This window comes from Martes martes (genome assembly GCF_963455335.1).
Source record: "Martes martes genome assembly, chromosome: 12".
Lineage (NCBI taxonomy): Eukaryota > Metazoa > Chordata > Mammalia > Carnivora > Mustelidae > Martes > Martes martes.
Genome location: NC_137900.1, coordinates 11785466 through 11804326, shown reverse-complemented (window position 1 = coordinate 11804326; position 18861 = coordinate 11785466). Strand labels below are relative to the sequence as shown.

Below are 18861 nucleotides of genomic sequence, written 5' to 3'. Positions count from 1 at the left end.
TGATGAAGTCTGTTAGCTTTACTTGTCTGGAAAATTCCTTATCTTTCTTTCAATTCTGAATGATAACTTCGCTGAATAGTGTATTTTGGGAAGGGTCCCCAACTCCCTCCCCTTTCAGTTCTTTAAATATATCATGCCACTCTATTCTGGCCTGCAAAATTTCTGCTGAAAAAAATCTGCTGATAGTCTAAGGAGTGTTTCCTTGTTTTTTTTTCTTTTGGCTTTTAAGATTCTCTCCTTATCTTTAACTTTTGACATCCTCATGATGTGTCTTAGTGTGGGTCTCTTTGGGTTCATCTTCTTTGGAACTCTCAGGGTTTCCTGGATCTTGATGTTTGTTTCTCCAGGTTAGGGAAATTTTCAGCCATTGCTTTTTTCAAGGAAGAGCTCCGTCCCTCTCTCTCCTCTTTCTGGGATTCCTATAATGGGAACATTAATCCACTTGATGTCACCCTGTAAGTCCCTTAAGCTGTCTTTCCTCCTTTCATTCATTTTTCTTTGTGCTGCTCTGATTGGGTGAGTTCTACTGCTTTGTCTTTGAGTTCACTGATCCTTTCTTCTGCTTCATGTAATCTGTTAAACGCCCTGGTGGATAGTTTAGTTCAGTTACTGTATTCCTCAGCTCTGCAACTTCTATTTGGCACTTTCTCATATTGTTCCTCTCTTTGTTAAAGGTTTCACTGTGTTCATCTATTCTCCCCAGTTTGGTAAGCATCTTTATGACCATTACTTTGAACTAACAGGTAGGTTACTTACTGCCATTTCATTCTTCCCCCATAATTTTTTATCTTGTTCTTTAATTTTCAACATACTTTTCTGTTGCTTCATTTTGCTTGACTCTCTGTTGGTTTCTAGGCATTAGATGAAGTAATCACCTCTCCTAGTCTTGAAGTGAATTCGTGTAGGAGATAAACCCTGTTCAATCCTGCCCTAGCTCTTGTCTCTCAGATACTTGTGCTTGTCCAAGGAGACTATTAGGTTTTTAATAGCTCCTAGTAGCTAAGGATGTGCCAAGACCTGAGAGTATCGGAGAGAGGAGACTTGCTTTCCCCCTCTTGTCACCCTCCCCCACCCCTTTTTTTAAACAGTGGCTGGAGTAACTAGGTACATAGTCCCATAGCTAAAGCTAACATAGTCAAGTCTCTTGTAGGCCATGTGACTAAGTTTGGGACAAGACTTAAAGTAACTTGGGCCTTTTGCATACTCTTCAAGAAGGAGCCATGTTGGGGCACCTGGCTAGCTCAGTTGGGGCTCAGTTGCCTTCAGCTCAGATCACGATCCCAGGGTCCTTTGCTCGAGCCCCAAGTCAGGCTCTCTCCTCAGCAGTCTGCTCACACTCTGGCTATCTCACTCTCTCAAATAAGATCTTAAAGGGGGGGGGGGGAAGGGGTTGCCATGTCTTCCTCTTGTCCCTTTCTCCCTTCTTCATTGTTTGGATACAAATGTTGGCAAGAGTTGGAGCAGCTGTCTTGGCCCATGAGAAAGAACCCATCATTTCTTGAGAAAGGTAGAGCAGCAAAATATGAACTAGGTGAGATAGATATCCCAGACTGCTGAGCTCTGTTAGAAAGGAATAAATGTCTATCTTGTATAAGTTATATCCATCTGGGTTTTTGTTACTGCAAAATTTGTACCCTAATTCAGGGGCATATTGGAGCAGCACTTACCCGTAACAAAGTACCTTACATAACCAGCAACTGTTTATGGTATAGCTCCCAACAGTCCAAAAGGCAAGGTACCTGGATGAAAAAGGCAGTACAGCATTCTAGAAAAAACAAGTTCCTCCAGCCCCACCTATGCCACTTACTGACAGTACAAGCTTGAAAAAGTTTTAACACTGCTAAGTTTCCATTAACCTACAGTACAGGGTTGCTGGGTGGAAACATTTTGAAAGTATAATACAGCTTATAAACAAATTATTATTCCCTCTCGTTTACAAAATAACCAAGCTTAGCAATGCTAGCCTAAATCACTCAAATGCTTTTCATGATTTAAGATAGTGAAAAAAGGAGGATGATCTAAGCCACTTGGGGGATTGTTTCCAAATATTTGGAAAGCAAAGAATGCAACATGTCACCAAGATCACTGGGACTAAATTAAGATTTTAAAAATAATATGAAAAGAATTTAAAATGATTCTATTGCAACATTCATTGGACAGTTTGTCCTGAATCTTTTACTCTGAAATGGTGTTTCAACCCACTCCTTAGTATTGGTCAGGAATGGTAAGAGAGGAGACTGAAGGGACAGGGTGCCAAGGGGTCATCTTAACACATGGGCCTGGACACGAACCATGTGTGGAAGCATACTCTTGAGAGGCAAAAGGAAATTAAACTTTACTACTGGATGATCAGATAGGTAAGGTGGTATTTATGGCGGGAGAACATCCTTCATGTTTGTGAGCTGCCCCAGAACAGCCAACACCGAGCCAGAGCTCAGCTTCACCAAATCCCCTTAGAAGGGAGCTGAACAGCGTAGCCGTTTGTTCTCTTTGGAAGATCTGGTTTTTTGTTTTTAAAGCCAGCTTTGTTGAACCCCAAATAATCACCAGTAACTTATTTTGGAGCAGTGAGTGAATCGTTCTATCTCAACAACCCAAAATCCCAGAAATCCCAATTTCCACTGGGAATAAAAAATACGCCTGAACTGTCAAGAGAGTCAAATCCTCCAAATTTGCAATTACAAGTTTTCCAAAATATATGGTGTGACTATAAAGATACTGATATCAATAAATGCAAATTTCATGAACATGTAGGACAAATTTGTACTTAGAAAGGCTCACTCAAAACCTATAGGTGTCTATGCCCTTGGAACAACAGACACAATCCATAAAACAGAATAAAAAAACTACATTAATTGTATTTAAGTGGGAATTCTCAGAACTTGATGTATAAAATACATAGTATATTACATTTTTTAAGATTTAAATCACAAGGAGCACTTGGGTTAGGGTTAGTGTCTGACTCTTGGTTTCAGCTCAGGTTGTGATCTCAAGGTCATGAGATTGAGCCCTGCATTGGGCTCTGTGCTCAGTGCAGTTTGCTTGGGATTCTCTCCTCCTCCCTCTGCCCCTTCCACTTGTGCTCCTTCTCTAAAATTTTTTTAATTTAAATACAAACTGCAATAAAGCTGGAGAAAAAATAAGAGCAAACATTTATAAAGTGTACACTAGGATGCCAGGTGTCCTCATTAGAGACCCCTTAGCTCATCTGCTCCCTCTGACAACCCTGTGAATGCAGAATTATCCTCATTTCACAATAAGGAAACTGAGTCAAGATAGCAGCTTAATGTATGAAGACAAAAAGACTATTGTGAATTTTTTTTTTTTTTTTTTTTTTTTTAGCAAATCTAGTGTTTCAATCTAAAAATGTTTACACTTGTGTTGTACCTTGGCTTCCTGAGATGGCTGAAACATTTTCCATTGTGTTCAGTGCTGCGATTAGACCGTAATTCCCTTGCAGGCAGACAAGAACTAAATCTTCTATGCTTTTGACCATGGACAGACCAGCAAAGGCACACTGAACAGACTTGTTTTTCAGTAAGTGTGAAAACCAGAATGACTCTTAATAAGGTTGAAAGTGTAAGAACAGTTCTCATTCAAAATAACATACACCAAGAGAATATGAAAATATGCATTTATTACCAACAAAGTAGCATTTCCCACAGCGATTTTTTTCCCCAGTGATACACACACACACACACACACACACATACACTATAGCAGGACAAAATTACATTTTCCACATACTAAAGATTCATACTCCAAAGAAAAAAAGCACATGTCCAAAAGACAATCAGAAAGCAGCAAAAAATCTTTTACTTTGAACACTAAAAATCTGTGAATAGAGACTCTCTCCTTAGGCAAATCAATGAAGATTTTCTCTTTAAATATTTTATTCATCAAATCAGACTTTTACTTGGCGTTTTTACAATTTGTTTGTAATTCGAAATCAACCTCTGCAGAAAATACATGAAGTTTTAAGTGGCTGAGAATATCATGTGTTAGACTTATTTTCTTAAAATGATACATAATTGTTCCTTTACAGCTCAAAATCCAATGTAAAACTAAGTATTTGTCCAGTAGAGAAATACAGACAAGGTATGGAGTAATTACTGGCATACGCAAACTGAAATGTATCTTTTTTTTTTTTTTTTGCAAACATGCCTCATCTTCAAGCTCTTGTTTCACACTGATAATCATTTTACAGAAATAAGATGACTGGCACTGACTCAGACAATAAACAAATGACAGTAAGCACATATTAGTAAAGATATTTTGGTGGAAATCAAAGTATTAAACAACAAACATCTGGTAACACCATCCTTTTACTAATAGGTTACCAAGTTTTTCAATGTTTATGTGAGTTGTTACACTAGTAAAAATGTTATTTTAAAATATTTTCATAATACATGCATTAGGCTAAGAGGAGAAGGCTCTTTTAAAATTTTTTTCAAGAAAAAATACCTTTTTAAAGAGAAAATGTCCAAGTAAAGTATATAGACTTATGGTTCATTATTTTTTGACCATTAAGAATATAAATCTCCATGGCTATTTATGAATCTACAAAAGCCAAAGTGAATACAATTCTTCAATTTACTGAAGCTACCAAGTCAAAAAAATAATTCTGTCATTTCTGGCACAGATCCAATTTGCTGTTCAGAGACATGTTCTTGGATTAGTCCACTATCTCACAAGCTTCATTTTTTAAAAGAATAGAATTCGTTTTGGCAATGTTAATTAGTATTAACTCAGAGATACACAAATGATTCTCCCATCTAATTCTTTCCTGCTCAAACAGTTTAAACTAGATTTTTTAAGACAATGGGGTAGGATCAACACTGTAAGGAAAGACCTAAAAGCTTAGGTTCTAGAAACATTATGTTTTAAAAGAAATCAATGCTTCCCTCACTCTTGACATAACACTGAGAAATTTCAAATATAAACTGTAGAAACCAGTATATGAAATCTTAAGAAAAAATCTTAATAAAAATAATTATAAAAATGCTTTTAGAAATTGAAGATGTAAAATACACTTGACTTTAAATAAAAAAACAACAACCAAAAAAACCCAAAACAAACCCCACACATGCTTTACAGGGTTATTCTTTAAAAACTCTTATCACTTGATTTCTTTTCTGTCAACCTTTTGGTTGCTCCTTGCATCATCTAGTGGCCACCTTGTGGCATCATTTCAAAGACGTTCTGCTAACATTTTTGAAGCCCAGTATGTTTTCCCCTAGAGATCCCAATACAATTACAGTGGCAAGTTTTGTAAAATCTTTTCAAAGGCCCATAAAATCCCATTTCCTAGGGGAGATAAGGTAATCCTTTTTAATAGGAAGAAATGAATAGATCTGTCATAAATTATTATTATACATTAGTCTAGACATTTCCATATCAATTTTTTAAAAATTAAATATAACACTGGGAGGAAACTATGACTTGAGCTGTAGAGTCCACTTTAGACTGAGTAATTAAAGTTCCTCTGGAATTCAAGCTCAGAATTACCAGGTCAAGCACACTTCCTGTGACGGGTAACCCCTTCCCCGGTACCTGTGATGTGAACGGTAAGTACCTTTTGCCATGGGAACCCACTGACTTGTGGTCAGAGGGCCAAGGACTCAGGAGAAATTAAGTCTTCCGTTTCTGTTGAACCCATCAGATGGGGTTCCACGGAACGGCGTTACTATGGTGTCAGTTCATCAACCCTTTGCATTTAACAGCAGGCTTCCAAAAATGACCCGTCTCTTAGTCTTAATGAATCTCCTTTTATTCAGGTGAGCCATACGTATAAACAGGATTTAACCAAAAAACCTCCAAAGTTCTTGCCCTTCACTTTTATTGAGCAGGTTGGGTGAACGTGATCCTGCGCCGCCGCCTTTGGAAAGCCTTTAAATTCCATCTGTTGGGCTCTAGCATATGAGGGCCATTGTAGACAAACAATACGGTCATCTTGTCAGAGTAAGGAAGATTTTGCAGGAGCTGTAAGTGTGAAAACAGATGGTCCTATGATGCCATACATTAAGAAGCACAGTTTGCCATCCTTACATGTGTCAAGTCAAATGCTATTTCTAACACTAATGACACACTTAGGAGGCTGGCAATTCAACACGCAAAGCCTACCACAGTGATCCTTACTTGAACTGCCACACCTGATGCCTGGCCTAAAGGATCATCAGCCAGGGCCTGGTCAGCATTCCCAGGCCAAATAAGATCCTACAATTTCCTAGGCTAACTCTGGAAGTATGTTCTTCAGAATTTTCTGAGGATTCATACTTTTAAGTCATGTATCCACAAACAGTTCGCCAGCAACTCGAAGGGCCTGTGAAAGACTGGCAGCCTGTAAGGTATGTGCCAGAAGGAAGGCTTCAAGGCCAGGATGTTTGGTAAACACTAGAGTATTAACAGATCTGGCTCTTCCAGAGGGTATCTGCTGGACAAAGAAGACAGATGATACCGTTCAATAAAAATGTGCATTTGAGATGGGCTCTCCAATGAAATTTTTCATGCCTACTTGGTTTAAAAAATCTGATAATATTAATAAACACATCTTTGAGTATATTGGTCTTACACATTAGCCACAGCATAAAAGAAAATTTCCTGCTGTAATGGTTCTAGCTCGAGAATGGAAAATTCTCTGTAAGGATAATTCTGTTTTTATCCAAGTTAATTTGAAGAGAGGAGAGGTCAGAGTAACTTAAGAGTTCTGCGCCTGGGCAGTGCTGTCCCAGACAAATGAGGAGCACCGGACCCCTAGGGTTTGTGTTCTCCTGCCTCTTGTAAAAACTGCTAAAAGAGGAATTTCTCTAAATGAAGAGTTAAGTGCCAAAAGCAGGGAGGAAATCTTGGTTCCAGAACATAATTCTATGCCTCTTACATTTCTTCTTCCAATAATAAGGTTTCTGATTGAGTATGGCACTGGAACTTGTCCCCTTTATATAAATAAAACTGTAATCTTGTTAGTTCCTTTTTTGGGAGTGTTTCTGCGCATACTGATCTATCAGGCCATAGTGTGCTCCATGATGAGGCCACAGGGGACTTCTGAGTACAATGAGCACTCGTAGATGACTTATTACCTACCTTGGGTGTAATAAAGAAGTACTGAGATGTATTTTCTTTACAAGCAGTATTTACAACCATTTCAAACACCCTCCGCTCATTGATCGGGTCCATTCCCTAAACAATGACAATCACAATGAATACACGTAAGTCGGTTATAAGCTCCAAGAAAGCCCAAGTAAAAGGAAAAGCACCACACCTGATTGATTTCATCAACGACTCTGAACGGACACCGATTAAGCTCCTGCAGAGCCATCAGGTACAACATGGTGGAGACGCTTCTCTCGCCGCCGCTCTGATGGTGCGGCGTCAGCTCGTGCAGCTGGGTGCTGCTGCGAAACTTGACGCGGATTCGAATTCCGTATTTATCGTAGTCTTCCTGTAAAACGGTACAGCACTGACAGGTTACAGTTTGCTCCAGCAATTTCCTACTGCTATTTGGAAAACAGACTGAATAAATCCTGGAAGATCCCGCAAGGCTTGTGGATAACGACTAGTTCTTTGATTCTTTATTGAGTTTAATCGTAAGGAAGAGTTGGCTGAAGTACCTGCTTTATACAGTAACCGAGAGGCTGGAAGGTGCTAACACGCTTTCAAGTGCTGTGGCACAGGGCCTGGCACGTGGGCAGTTCTCTATAAATGACACTTGTTACTACACTCTGTCCCTTAACTGTAAGAGCCCCAGGACTGCAGACAACATCGCTGGGGCAGAATCTCCCGTCTCACCAGGACTGGCAAGTGAGATAATGTTGGCCATTCATCAGCCAGGGGAAGCAGTCGTGGGGCAAGGTTCCTGAGGAACTACCCTGCTTTCTACCCACGCACGTATCGTACATGCAGAATTGCATACAAGCTAAAATACAAAGATGTTAAGCTGTGAAGGAAAAGGATCTTTTATTGTCCTCATTTCTGTCCTAAGGGGAAAAAAAAACTTAGTGGGGAAATTTTTTGACATACACAAAACCAGAGAGAACACTAAAACAAGCTCAGTGTATCACCAACCAGCTTCAACTGCGCGCAACACAGGACCACGCCTGGTTCAGCTCTCGCTCTACCCTCTCATCTTCAGTCACTTTAAAGCAAATCCCAGGTTCGTCACTTTACACATTTCTGAATGGAAATTATTTTACCTACCATTTGCAGTGCATTAATTTACAGCTCAAGGAATTACTAACAAATTTCCAAGTATTTTCATTCCTGGGTACTCTTAAAATCTTGATTAAAAAAGGAAACCACTGATACTGTATTTCAGTTACATTTGCCAATCTCTTTAGGACTCTTCTGCTATGGACAGTGGTAGATTTATAAAGCAAATCATTCACAGCTGAATAACCATTACCTATCTAGAGACAGTTTTAGTAAAGCATTAGTGACTTGTCTCAAATGTCCCAACCCCCCAAAAGTGATGGGCTCCTAGAGGTGGTGTTTTCCTTCCTCTGGACAATTTTTTAGTAAGCATAGTTTTCACATGTATAACTTAAGAATAAGCAATTGGCCCATACTTTTAGCATCTAATTAAAATTACTTGCCAGGAAACATTTCAAATGCAGTATTACCTCGTTTTCTGTATGTAGATCAACTTCACCAGCACACTGCATGGAACTGAAAAAATTGCTGAATTTTTCATTAATTTTTTCTACGAGCTCCTTTAAAGGATTAAGCCACCTTTCTTTTACCTGCAAATCAATTCAATATAAAAGCACAATTTAAAGGCTTACTACATTGACAGAAGGTTGTCCACAAAACCACTTCAGTACCAATCTAGTCATGAGAACACACACACTGCATCTGTTCTCAGAAGCATGTCGTTTCAGGTTGCATTATTCCACATTCCCATACGATACACGATAAGCATGTGATAGAAAGAAAAGGTAAAGGTTAAATAATTACCTGTGAAATGCTTTCCCTGTATTTCTCCAGTTCAACTCTCTTTATCTTTAGTTCCTCAGTTAATTGCTCTATTTCTTCTTCTCTTTTTGTGTATTCTTCAACGACCTGGCAGGGAAAAAAATCATTTAAGATAAATCTACCAAAGGATAACATCACGGGAAATTTTGCATCAATTAAAGCACTAACAGAAAATGCCAATTGTGTTGCATTGTTTGTATGCCATTAATTTATGTTCTTCTACTGAACGGGTTTTTTATCCTTGAAAAAATACACTGCAGTATTTCAGGTTAGCCCAACGGTTCTTTTTATAAAGGAAAGGCACAGAACAGTGTGTTCCTTAGGAAGAGTCTATTTAAAATTCTAATAGATTCAGAATCTGGCATTTAAAGCACATTGTTCCTGCTGTCTAGCTTATTATTACCAAGAGCTCTAGTACAGAGTGGGAGGCGAGTACTGGAGGGAAGGGTGCGCGCATGCGTGGTGTGCATGGGGAGGGGGTGGTGTGCTTGAGGCAGGCAGTAAGAAAAGAGGCCTACTGTCGGATTCAGTCCCGTGAAACAAGAAGCTCTTGATCTTTCTTCAGTTAACAAAGCATCGATTTCATCCAATGTGTTTGGAAGATCCTGGAAAGCCTAAAGAAGAAAGAAATGGTCTGTAATTACAAATAGTCTAGCAAAAGCAGTTTAATTTGAACAGTTAAATATTCTGCTGAGTAAGTACTACGTGTTCAACAGCATGCTAGCACACAAGGAATCAAAGGAATTAAACAGGGTTTTTTGCCTTCAAAAAGCTTACACTTAGTAACACTGGAAAACACCTTAAGACTGAGTATTGGTGTTGAGTATTAAAGTAAGCAGTTCTACCCTACAGGCTATGGGATTTACAGAAGAGAAATACCAGTTCATGCTAGAGGAGCTACAGAGAGTTAAGAGAATCGAGAGGCCTCACTTTCCCAGAAGTCTCTGGGCCTTCAAGCAAGCAGCGGAGGGAAAGCAAGGCAGAGGGGAAACAGGAGCTCGGAAACAAGAAAGCGCTGCATACCATGGGGGGTGAGGAGTTGTGTCCATTTGGAATGGTGGGTACTTGCTGAATTGGTAGAATGGGTCCAGAATATGTGGGGCATTGAAAGAGAGCAAGAAGTTAGAACTTTATACTGTTACTTACGAAGAATGACAAAAGCATCTTAAGAATCCAATTACTTTGACAGAATTTCGCCGTAGCACAGCTGACCCTCAAACAACAGGGTTGGGGGACTGAGCCCCACTGTGTCGTCAAAAATGCCTGTATAACTAACTTTTGACTCCCCAAAAACACAGCTACCGAAAGCTACTGCTGACTGGAAGCCTTCCCGAGAACATCAGCAGTGAGGTAACACGTATTTTGGATGTTACGTATTTTATATACTGTACTCATACACTAAGCCAGAGAAAAGGAAATGTTACCAAGGAAAACATAAAATATATTGATAGCACTGTATTTGTTGAAAAAAAAATTCACAATACAGTTCAAACCCGTGTTGTTCGAGGGTCAGCTGTACTACCTTCTGAGTCCAGGTCCTAGAACCAAGTCAGAACAGACACCTTTTTATCTGGGAGGAAAGCAGTACACGGATTTGCCGGCACAACCTGCACAGTTAATACAACACGAGGTACAAAATCAATCTTGAAACTCTGAAAAAGATCCTGAAATACGACATGAATCTAACATTTTAATCGTTGTCTTTCATCTGTTCAGAAAGCAGTTCAACTTCTCTCAGATCCGAAGTGTCCGTTGTTGATCTGACTTGTCCACTGAGCTCACCCTGGGCTTGAACATCCTCTCGGCACCTTCAATGAATCCCTAGTACGCGTCTTCCAGTGAAGATGGTCCAAGAGAAATCTTCGTGTTACCTACCCTCCCCACCACTTTGAGCCAATCTATTTCTCCTTCAATCTTCTTCGTCTCAGTCCATGGCAGAACACAGGGGCTGGTTCTCTCTCTCACCCCTTCCCTCTAATCCGTTAGCCAGTCCTGCTGACGGTCTCAAAAAGATCCTCATATTGGCAAATGTCCCCCTCCAGTACTGATCCAAGGCCCCTCATCTCTCTGGCCTGGTCCAAAGCGATCATCTTCTCAAGGGTCTCCTTGCTTTCATTCTTACGTCCCTGCCGAATTCCCCACCTGGCAGTCAGAGCGTTCTACACGCTCCAGCCAGTCCCATCACTCCTCTTGACAATCTTCCAGTGGGTTCTGTCTCCACATACAACCTACGCTCCTTCCACGAGACCCTACATGCTCTGATTTCCACCGTCCTTCGTGCCTGAATGATCCTGTCTGGGCCGGACTGAGTATTTCTTCCTCCACGTGAGACATGCCAGGTGTACTTCTGCCTCCAGGGCTCGGGATGCAGCGGTTAGCTCTGCCTGGAAAACTTTTCCTTCAAACTCTCAATTGACTAATTTCTTCTCTCCATTCAGGAATCCTCCATAATAGTATCTTCTCGAAGGAGCCTTCCCTGACACTATCCTCTTACCTTGTTTTGTTTTTCTTCTTAGCACCTCTTGATAAGACATTATCTGTTTTTTAATTTATCTGCCCCTCCCTCCAGACTAGAATATAAACTTTAGTAGAGAAGTATCTGTCTTGTTCAATGCCTGAACATTCATAATATATGAATTATCTTCTAATTTTTTTTCAAAAACAATACAACTTATTAAGGATAGAACCATATTATTCTCTGAAAGAAAAAAAATTACAGATATTGTACTATTATTTATTTTATGACAATTCCATGTACTTGGGAGAAGTTCTAATATATTTTTAGAAATAAGAGCCACTCAATTTGTCTTATATATGTTCCTACTAAATCCCTACTATGTACCTAAAATAGAATCACTCTCTAGGGTATCTGTGTCTCATATAATAGAGTAAAATCTTTGAGGATTTGAAAATTTAATCCAAACTTTTTTTTCAGACATATCATTAGCTATTGAAAGAGATTAGACATTAACTACTGAAATAGGGAGATACACATTTTATTATCTATTGAAATTAAGATAAAATACTTCTTCTAAAAATTCATTTTCTAGTTTCTTCTTTTATTTTGACATTCAGAGGTGGTATGTTAGGCAAGGTACGATCCCTACTTGTCAGGTAACACTTAGGGTCATAGGGCCACAAAATTAATGAAGCAGCATCTCCTTTTACTAACCAAACAGCATGTCAGCACAGAAAATAAAAAGGAAAGGAGGAAAGCCTCTTTTCTCCTTTTTTTACCAACAGATGTTAGCCCCAAAGATCTGGGTCTCGTCAAACCCTAAATAAACACCCTAATTTCCAGAAAGACATTTTTACTTGGCCTTTTTAAAAAAATATCACTTCTGTTTACCATTTCTTATACACCAATCGCCAATGCTAGGTTTCCATAAAAAAAACTACACCCCACTTGACCCTACCTCTTAAAGGTAGGATGGGGAAAAAAGCCTTTTACGGGAAGAATGAAAGTTCTGGAACTGATAACTGGGTAAAGGGTTGCCCGTGCTTTAGTAGCATTACGACTAAGCCAGGACTGACGGATGCCCGTTTGAATACAGTAAAGAAACTCCATTAAGCACAATTACTTCACATACATCCTCAGCTTAAAAACGGGGGGAAATCTGCTGTTTCTTACAGCCTATTCTGTTTCTCATGGCCATTACAATGCCCAGCACACTGAAGCTGACAGAGAACGTAGCAGCACGTGACCCTGCAGCCTTATACACTTGTGATACTTACTGTCTGGTATTCTTGAGGAACCGTCTGCTCCGCACCCAGGTTGCATACTTGCCTAGCTCTCTTCATCAGCTCCTTGCATTTCTGCAGTAATCTCTGTCGACTCTCATCCAGCTCAATGAAATGTTGCTATTGCAAGAAAAAGAAGTTTTGATAATTTGTAGGTTACCGTTACGTCAGTGCACTACGTCATTAAACCACATTAGAGGCATACTTTGGGGACCCTGTGGATTCAGTCCCAGAGCACCTCAATAAAGTAACCATCACCGTAAAGCATGTCCAATGAATGTTTTAGTTTCCTAGTGTGTGTGAAGGTTACATTTACTATACTGTAGTCTAGTAAGTGTGCAATGGCATTATGTCTTAAAAAAATGTACATACCTCACTTAAAAAATACTTCATTGCTAAAAAATGCTAACCACCCCCACATGAGCTTTCAGCAAAGCCACTCAAGGACCACAGGTCACCGTAACAGATATAATAATGGAATATTATACCAGATCTTAAGTATAGTAAAGTGAAGAGTAACAGAATGAGGTTTGCCTATACATCAACAACTGAATTTTAAGAAGCAAATCATCTAAAAGCCATACCTCAAAAATCATGACCAAGATTAGAAAGTTTAAATTTGAACTTACACTTTGAAATATTATCATCACATCATATGACATTAATCCTTAAGAGCTCTGAAATTTATTTTTTTTTTAAGATTTATTTATTTGAGGGGGAGAGAAAGAGCGAGCACACACACACACACACACACACACACACACACACACACAGGAAGAAGGAAAAGCAGACTCCCCACTGAGATCCCAGGACCCTGGGATCATGACCTGAACCGGAGGCAGATGCTTATCCGACTGAGCCACCCAGGTGCCCCCTGAGCTTTGAAATTTAAATTTGCTTTTTTCTGAAAAGTTTAACTTAGCTATATATAATTATACTCTAATACAATTTGAAACACATAGTACATAGGCTTCCTATCTGAAAACTGAGCCCATGAATGTGAAGAGAACTTTTAAATAGTGTTTGGTAGTTGTCCTAGTGCCTTTAATATAGTTATCATTTATTCATGGACCCATTCACTCCTTCACCAGATAATTACTGAGAATCTATTAAATGTCAGTATTTTATTAGGCACTGAACACAGAAAGGTGAAAAAGAAGAAAGACACACAAAATTATTATCATTAGAGAAACAGCTCTACTGTTCATTGAAAGCTTTGTGCTGTGTGCTTCACACATGATTCCCTTACTGCTCACAGTACTGTACAATGATATTATTACCCATTTTGCACGTTAAGAAAAGAATTGAAGCATCTCGTCCAAATTCGCACACTTAGTTGCAGGCTGTCAGGATTCACATCCATGCCTGCTTCTAGCACTCATGCTCTTTTCATTATAGCACCATGCCCCTCGGACAGAGCTGGACAGAGAAAAGCAAAGCCAGAGGTGTGGGGCAGGGGTCAGGGGTGGGGGAGGCAAACAGGAAAGAAGGCCAGAGTGGTCACCGAAGCTAGGACAGGGGAATGGTTTTCAAGAACTGGTAAGCAATTACTAAAGAGGAAGTAGCAGAATGCAGTCCCAGGACAGCTGATTACAAATGTAAGGAGGCATGGGGAAGCCTCCTTAGAGGCTTAGTTAGGGAACAAGAAAACTACCATAGTTGGAGGAGAGGGAAGATTGGAAAAATCAGCGATAAAGGTAGACAAGAGCCCGATGGCAAGTTTCATGGGTAATGAGGAGGGCATCATGGAATGCCTTCTGGGGGCCAAGCTTGTTATAACCACTACCTTGTATGTTAATTAATCTAATCCTCATTATAATCTTTGAGAATGTATTACCTTTCTTACACATGGCTCAGAGATCTTAGGAAACTTGCTCAAGGTTACCAGAATACCAAGTGAACAGGTTCCTAAGAAAACAGGTCTGGCTTGCTCTTCCCGTGAAACCTCCAACTTCAGTCTGCACAAAAAAATACCAAAAGGGTGTGCGAGGGGAATGGTAAATACTATCAATCAGTACCGGTGCCCAGCCACATGGCACATGTATTAAGATCTCTCCGGGCAGAGACCTGGACATGTATATTATTAACGAGGTCCTCAGGTGATTTTGATGTATACAAGTTTCACAGCAAATGAGCTAACCCAAGACAAAAGTCAAAGGAATACGTCCTGGACTGAACTGCAGATACAAAGCTGGCCTGATCCGAATCACGTGTCGGGACGGTTCTCTGAACCTGAGACACATGAAGGAAAACGTTGAAGACGCCCTGCCACACCTGCTTTGCTCTCAGGGCCAATCACACTGAGGCAGCTGTCAATGAGGGCCAGAGAGAAACCACTCACTTCTAGAGTCTTCCATTCCCGCTCCATACTCCTCTGGGCCTTGCCAAAACAAAGCACCAAAATATTACAGCAAAGAAATACCAGAGGTGAACATGTGGGCCTCTGGGCTTGGGAGGACAAAACCTCATCCAACAGTTGCCTTCCACTGAGTGGCAGAGGTCTAATTAAGTATTTACCAGAGAAAACCATTCTTTACGTACATGTTTGTGACATAACTCCTCACAGGGTGCCTGCGCAACACCCCCCGCCCCCACCGGCCCCCACCGGCCCCCACCACAGATCTGAACCATAATTCTTGCTGAGTTTTTCTGCTCAGGGTGGGGAGGGTAGGTAAAGAGCAGGAAGAAGAGAAGCAAACCACGATCCAAGATAATGTTGTAAAGTCAGACTAGTGAAAAAGGCTTTATTAACAATTCTGCTTAGAGTCTAGCCTTTAAACAGGTAATGGACGACAGAAACTTTTCATCTGTGGGAGACCTAAGGGGAGAAAAAGGCAAATTTGCAAACTATGCCCCACCAACATCTCAGAAAGGACTACTCTGCGGGTACATATTCTGAAAGAATAAGTATCATCTTTTCTTGGAAATTCTGAGAAAGTTCAATGGTCCTGAAAGGTGTATAATGACATTGAACGAGGAAAACCTTCTCTAAGAGGGCCCTCTAGTGGAACAAACTGGAATTCATCGCAGATTTTCTTACTAAATACAAAAAGCATATTATACCTAGAATTTATAATAAAGTATTCTATTTAACAATTTATTGAGTCAAAATGAAAATGATATTCTGTATGAAAGGAATGTGAGCTCTAAGTAGCATTAACTTTTACTAAAACACTAGTTGTAAATAAAAACAGTATTTTAATTTTCCTTTGATATAAATAAGCCTCAAATTTCATACCAATTTAATGAATTTCAAATTCAAATGTTAACTGTAGGTTTTACAAACTATCATGCAGAATACATATTTTAGAAATATGAAAAGTAATCTTAATATCAACTTTAAATTTTAATGTCAAATTTGAAATTTAAAGACAGTGGTCTTGACTTACTACTATACAAGATTACAAATTCTAATCATAAGCAATTAAGAAGCGGCAATAATACGGTTTACCTGTTAAATGACCTCTTCTCTCCTCAAATATATCTTAAAAAACAAGTCTCCTGATATTGTGTTGTGGTAGTAGGTAGTAGTCCCATAAGAGAACATTAGAACATTAGATGAAAGCAAGGGGTATCTAAATTTAGTGGGAGGACAAACACATTAAACAATTTCTAATTCTTATAATATTAATTCTGATGCAAACCTATACTTTTTAAGGAAACCCTGGTTTCATGCTAGGCAGTGCACTAAGCATCTTGATATGATTAAATGGAATTATCACAATACCCCTGCAAGGCAGATAGGTATCTTAATACCTATGACTGAAAATAAGAGACATGAACTGAGGGTTAGGAAAGCAGTGCACAGCTTAAAACAAAACAAAAAAACCCAAAACCTCAACCAAGTAACAGGTCTATTGTGTATCCACCTTCATATGTAAACTGACATGCAGTCAGCTTACTAACTTGTCCTAAAGATACTCCAGACACAATTAACAAACCGACACGCACAACCACCTTTCTTCTCTGAAGACGTTTTATAGGCCTGGAACCCTGTTGCCCTCTTGGCCTTCCAACAGTCTGAGGCCCTATCAAACCCCATGGTGGTCAGTCATCCTTCAAGTTCCCTCATGGATACGACCCCTACTGAACATGTCAATCTTCTTTTGTGAACGCGTTTTCATGGTCAGTGTCAAGGACAAAATGGGAAGTGGTAGGAACGGTTCCTTAGTGCAACCTGCTAAGTGTTCAGAGGGACAAGTGGGGGAAAAAAACAACCCATTCTTTTCTCTTGTTTCAAAGGACACAGGACAGCACGAATAACAGTACGAGCATCTGACCGCAACCAGAAAGGAAAAGTAGAAGAATAAGAAAGTGAACGATGAGAGACGTATGCTATACACTTTCATTCGGTCTTCATTATTCCAAAAGCGTGGTTAGGGACCATGGTCAGTTAGCAACACACACTTAATGAGCATACAGTGCAGGAATAAAAGAACCTTCCAAGAGAGATGTATAAAACAATTTTCAGATCATGAAACTCATGGAAAAGAGAAAGAGAATGGTACAAAATACTGCCGAGGAGACGCAGGATACAGTCGGGCAGCATCGGGTCAGAGCAGGATGGGAAACCTGACGAGGGCTGTGCGCGCGTGCGGCTGTGAGTAGTCGAGAGGCTGAGAACCGAGTGGCTATTTCCAGGTACCAAATCTAAAGGGACAAGCTGCAACCAGAGGTTATTTCTTGGGACAGTGTAATATGGCGTCTTTATAAAAAATTAGTGACCGAAAAACTGAAAATAAACCCTTCTCCCGAGAAACTCTGCTACTCTCCGTCGCAGTCGACTCTGCTCAAAGGATTAATATTCCTGCTGCCACTCACACAGTGAGTCCCAGGACGGTAACTGTCCGCTGACACCAGGTCTTGGTACATCCACGTGACCACAGGCTGCTGAAGGGCAGCTCCATTCCAGAGTGGGCTGAAGGTGGGAGATTTACCCCAAAGCCCTCACGATTCCAGGATACTTCTGTAAACGTGACACCAACCTACAGTTCTCTTAGCTCATTAACGCTTAATTCAAAAACAAAGCTTCACGCACAAGGATCCAATGCTGTATTGTGTGGCTGGACTCACTCCATAGAGTATGGGCGCGATGGGTCCCTTTCTTCCTGAAATCTCTTCTGTAACGCCCCCTCCCCCCAAACAACCAGGCTCACAGGCTCAGTCGGTGACAAAACTGTAGGATGGGCTCTATTTTTAATTATTTACCAACAGAACACATGAGGGATAAAGGACTTCGCTCGCACCCCATGAAATAAACACAGATAAGGCTCTGTTTGGGTAGCTAGCTCCATACCCAGCTCCCACAGCACCCTCCCCCCACCCCCCATTTCTGTACTACCTTCAGTTGACCTTCAAACCTGACCTTCAGCTCCTTCTGGCGAGGTGTGTTTGTGCTCGCCTACTACTCTAACGTGCTTATCAGCTAGCAAAATCTTGTTTCTCCCAACTTTTTCTAGCCACTGTTTCTGGAAGCCCATTCTGAAGAGGCTGACTTCAGAAAAATGTTCCCACTCCTCTGAGCGGTCCTCAATTTCCTAAAACTTAGCAGGCCTGTTTCCACTAAAAGATTACTACTCCAGTTCAGTATTAAGCAAAGGAATGTTTCTGAAAAGGGAGGCGCGATGTGAATCATGTACAGACCCTGCCACAGTGTAGCAGACTCTGGGAGGGGAAAAGAGTGGATGATGGATGACCAAGGCACAAGGGGACTTCAAATACAGGACGAGCTTTAAAAATCTGCAACAAACATGGCAAAGTGCTACATTTGTTAGGGAGAAGGGACATGTGGAAGTTCTATTACTCCTACTCTGGTATATCTTCAAAATTTCATAGTAGGAAATGTTGGAAAAAAGACTTTAGTGAAACAAATGATAAACTGCTAAGTTTTTAAGCATTTTTTCAGCTTGGAAATGTAACTGCCTATCAAGGGGACAAGCTGGTGGGTTCTGAGGAACCTATTCAACAGCGAAACCATCACCCTCAATGCAACAAACCTATCTATCCCTTTCAACACTGTGTACCCCTCTGTAACCTACCCCACCAAATCCCCCCAGGCCACGGCTGATTGATTTCTGTCACAGGCCTTTCTACATCCAGTAAATGTCATATAAATGGAATCAGAGTTGTCTTTGGTCTGGCTTCCTTCACCCA

At 40.3% G+C, this 18861-nt stretch overlaps 1 protein-coding gene across 2 annotated transcripts in view; it reads right to left on the bottom strand.

Moving 5' to 3' along the window:
- Window positions 1–3618: 3618 nt before the first annotated feature.
- SMC5 (structural maintenance of chromosomes 5) overlaps window positions 3619–18861 on the bottom strand; it is a 97844-nt gene continuing 82601 nt past the window's right edge. The window contains exons 18-25 of one of the 2 annotated variants that reach the window (XM_080820328.1): window positions 12703–12828; window positions 9991–10035; window positions 9486–9581; window positions 8950–9054; window positions 8616–8735; window positions 7259–7438; window positions 7081–7176; window positions 3619–5982 (exon numbers count right to left, since the gene is read on the bottom strand). In XM_080820328.1, coding sequence (XP_080676454.1) covers window positions 5839–5982; window positions 7081–7176; window positions 7259–7438; window positions 8616–8735; window positions 8950–9054; window positions 9486–9581; window positions 9991–10035; window positions 12703–12828 — 912 coding nt within the window. In that variant the 3' untranslated portion in view covers window positions 3619–5838. The remainder of the gene's footprint in view (window positions 5983–7080; window positions 7177–7258; window positions 7439–8615; window positions 8736–8949; window positions 9055–9485; window positions 9582–9990; window positions 10036–12702; window positions 12829–18861) is intronic. The other variant, XM_080820329.1, reaches the window with a different exon arrangement.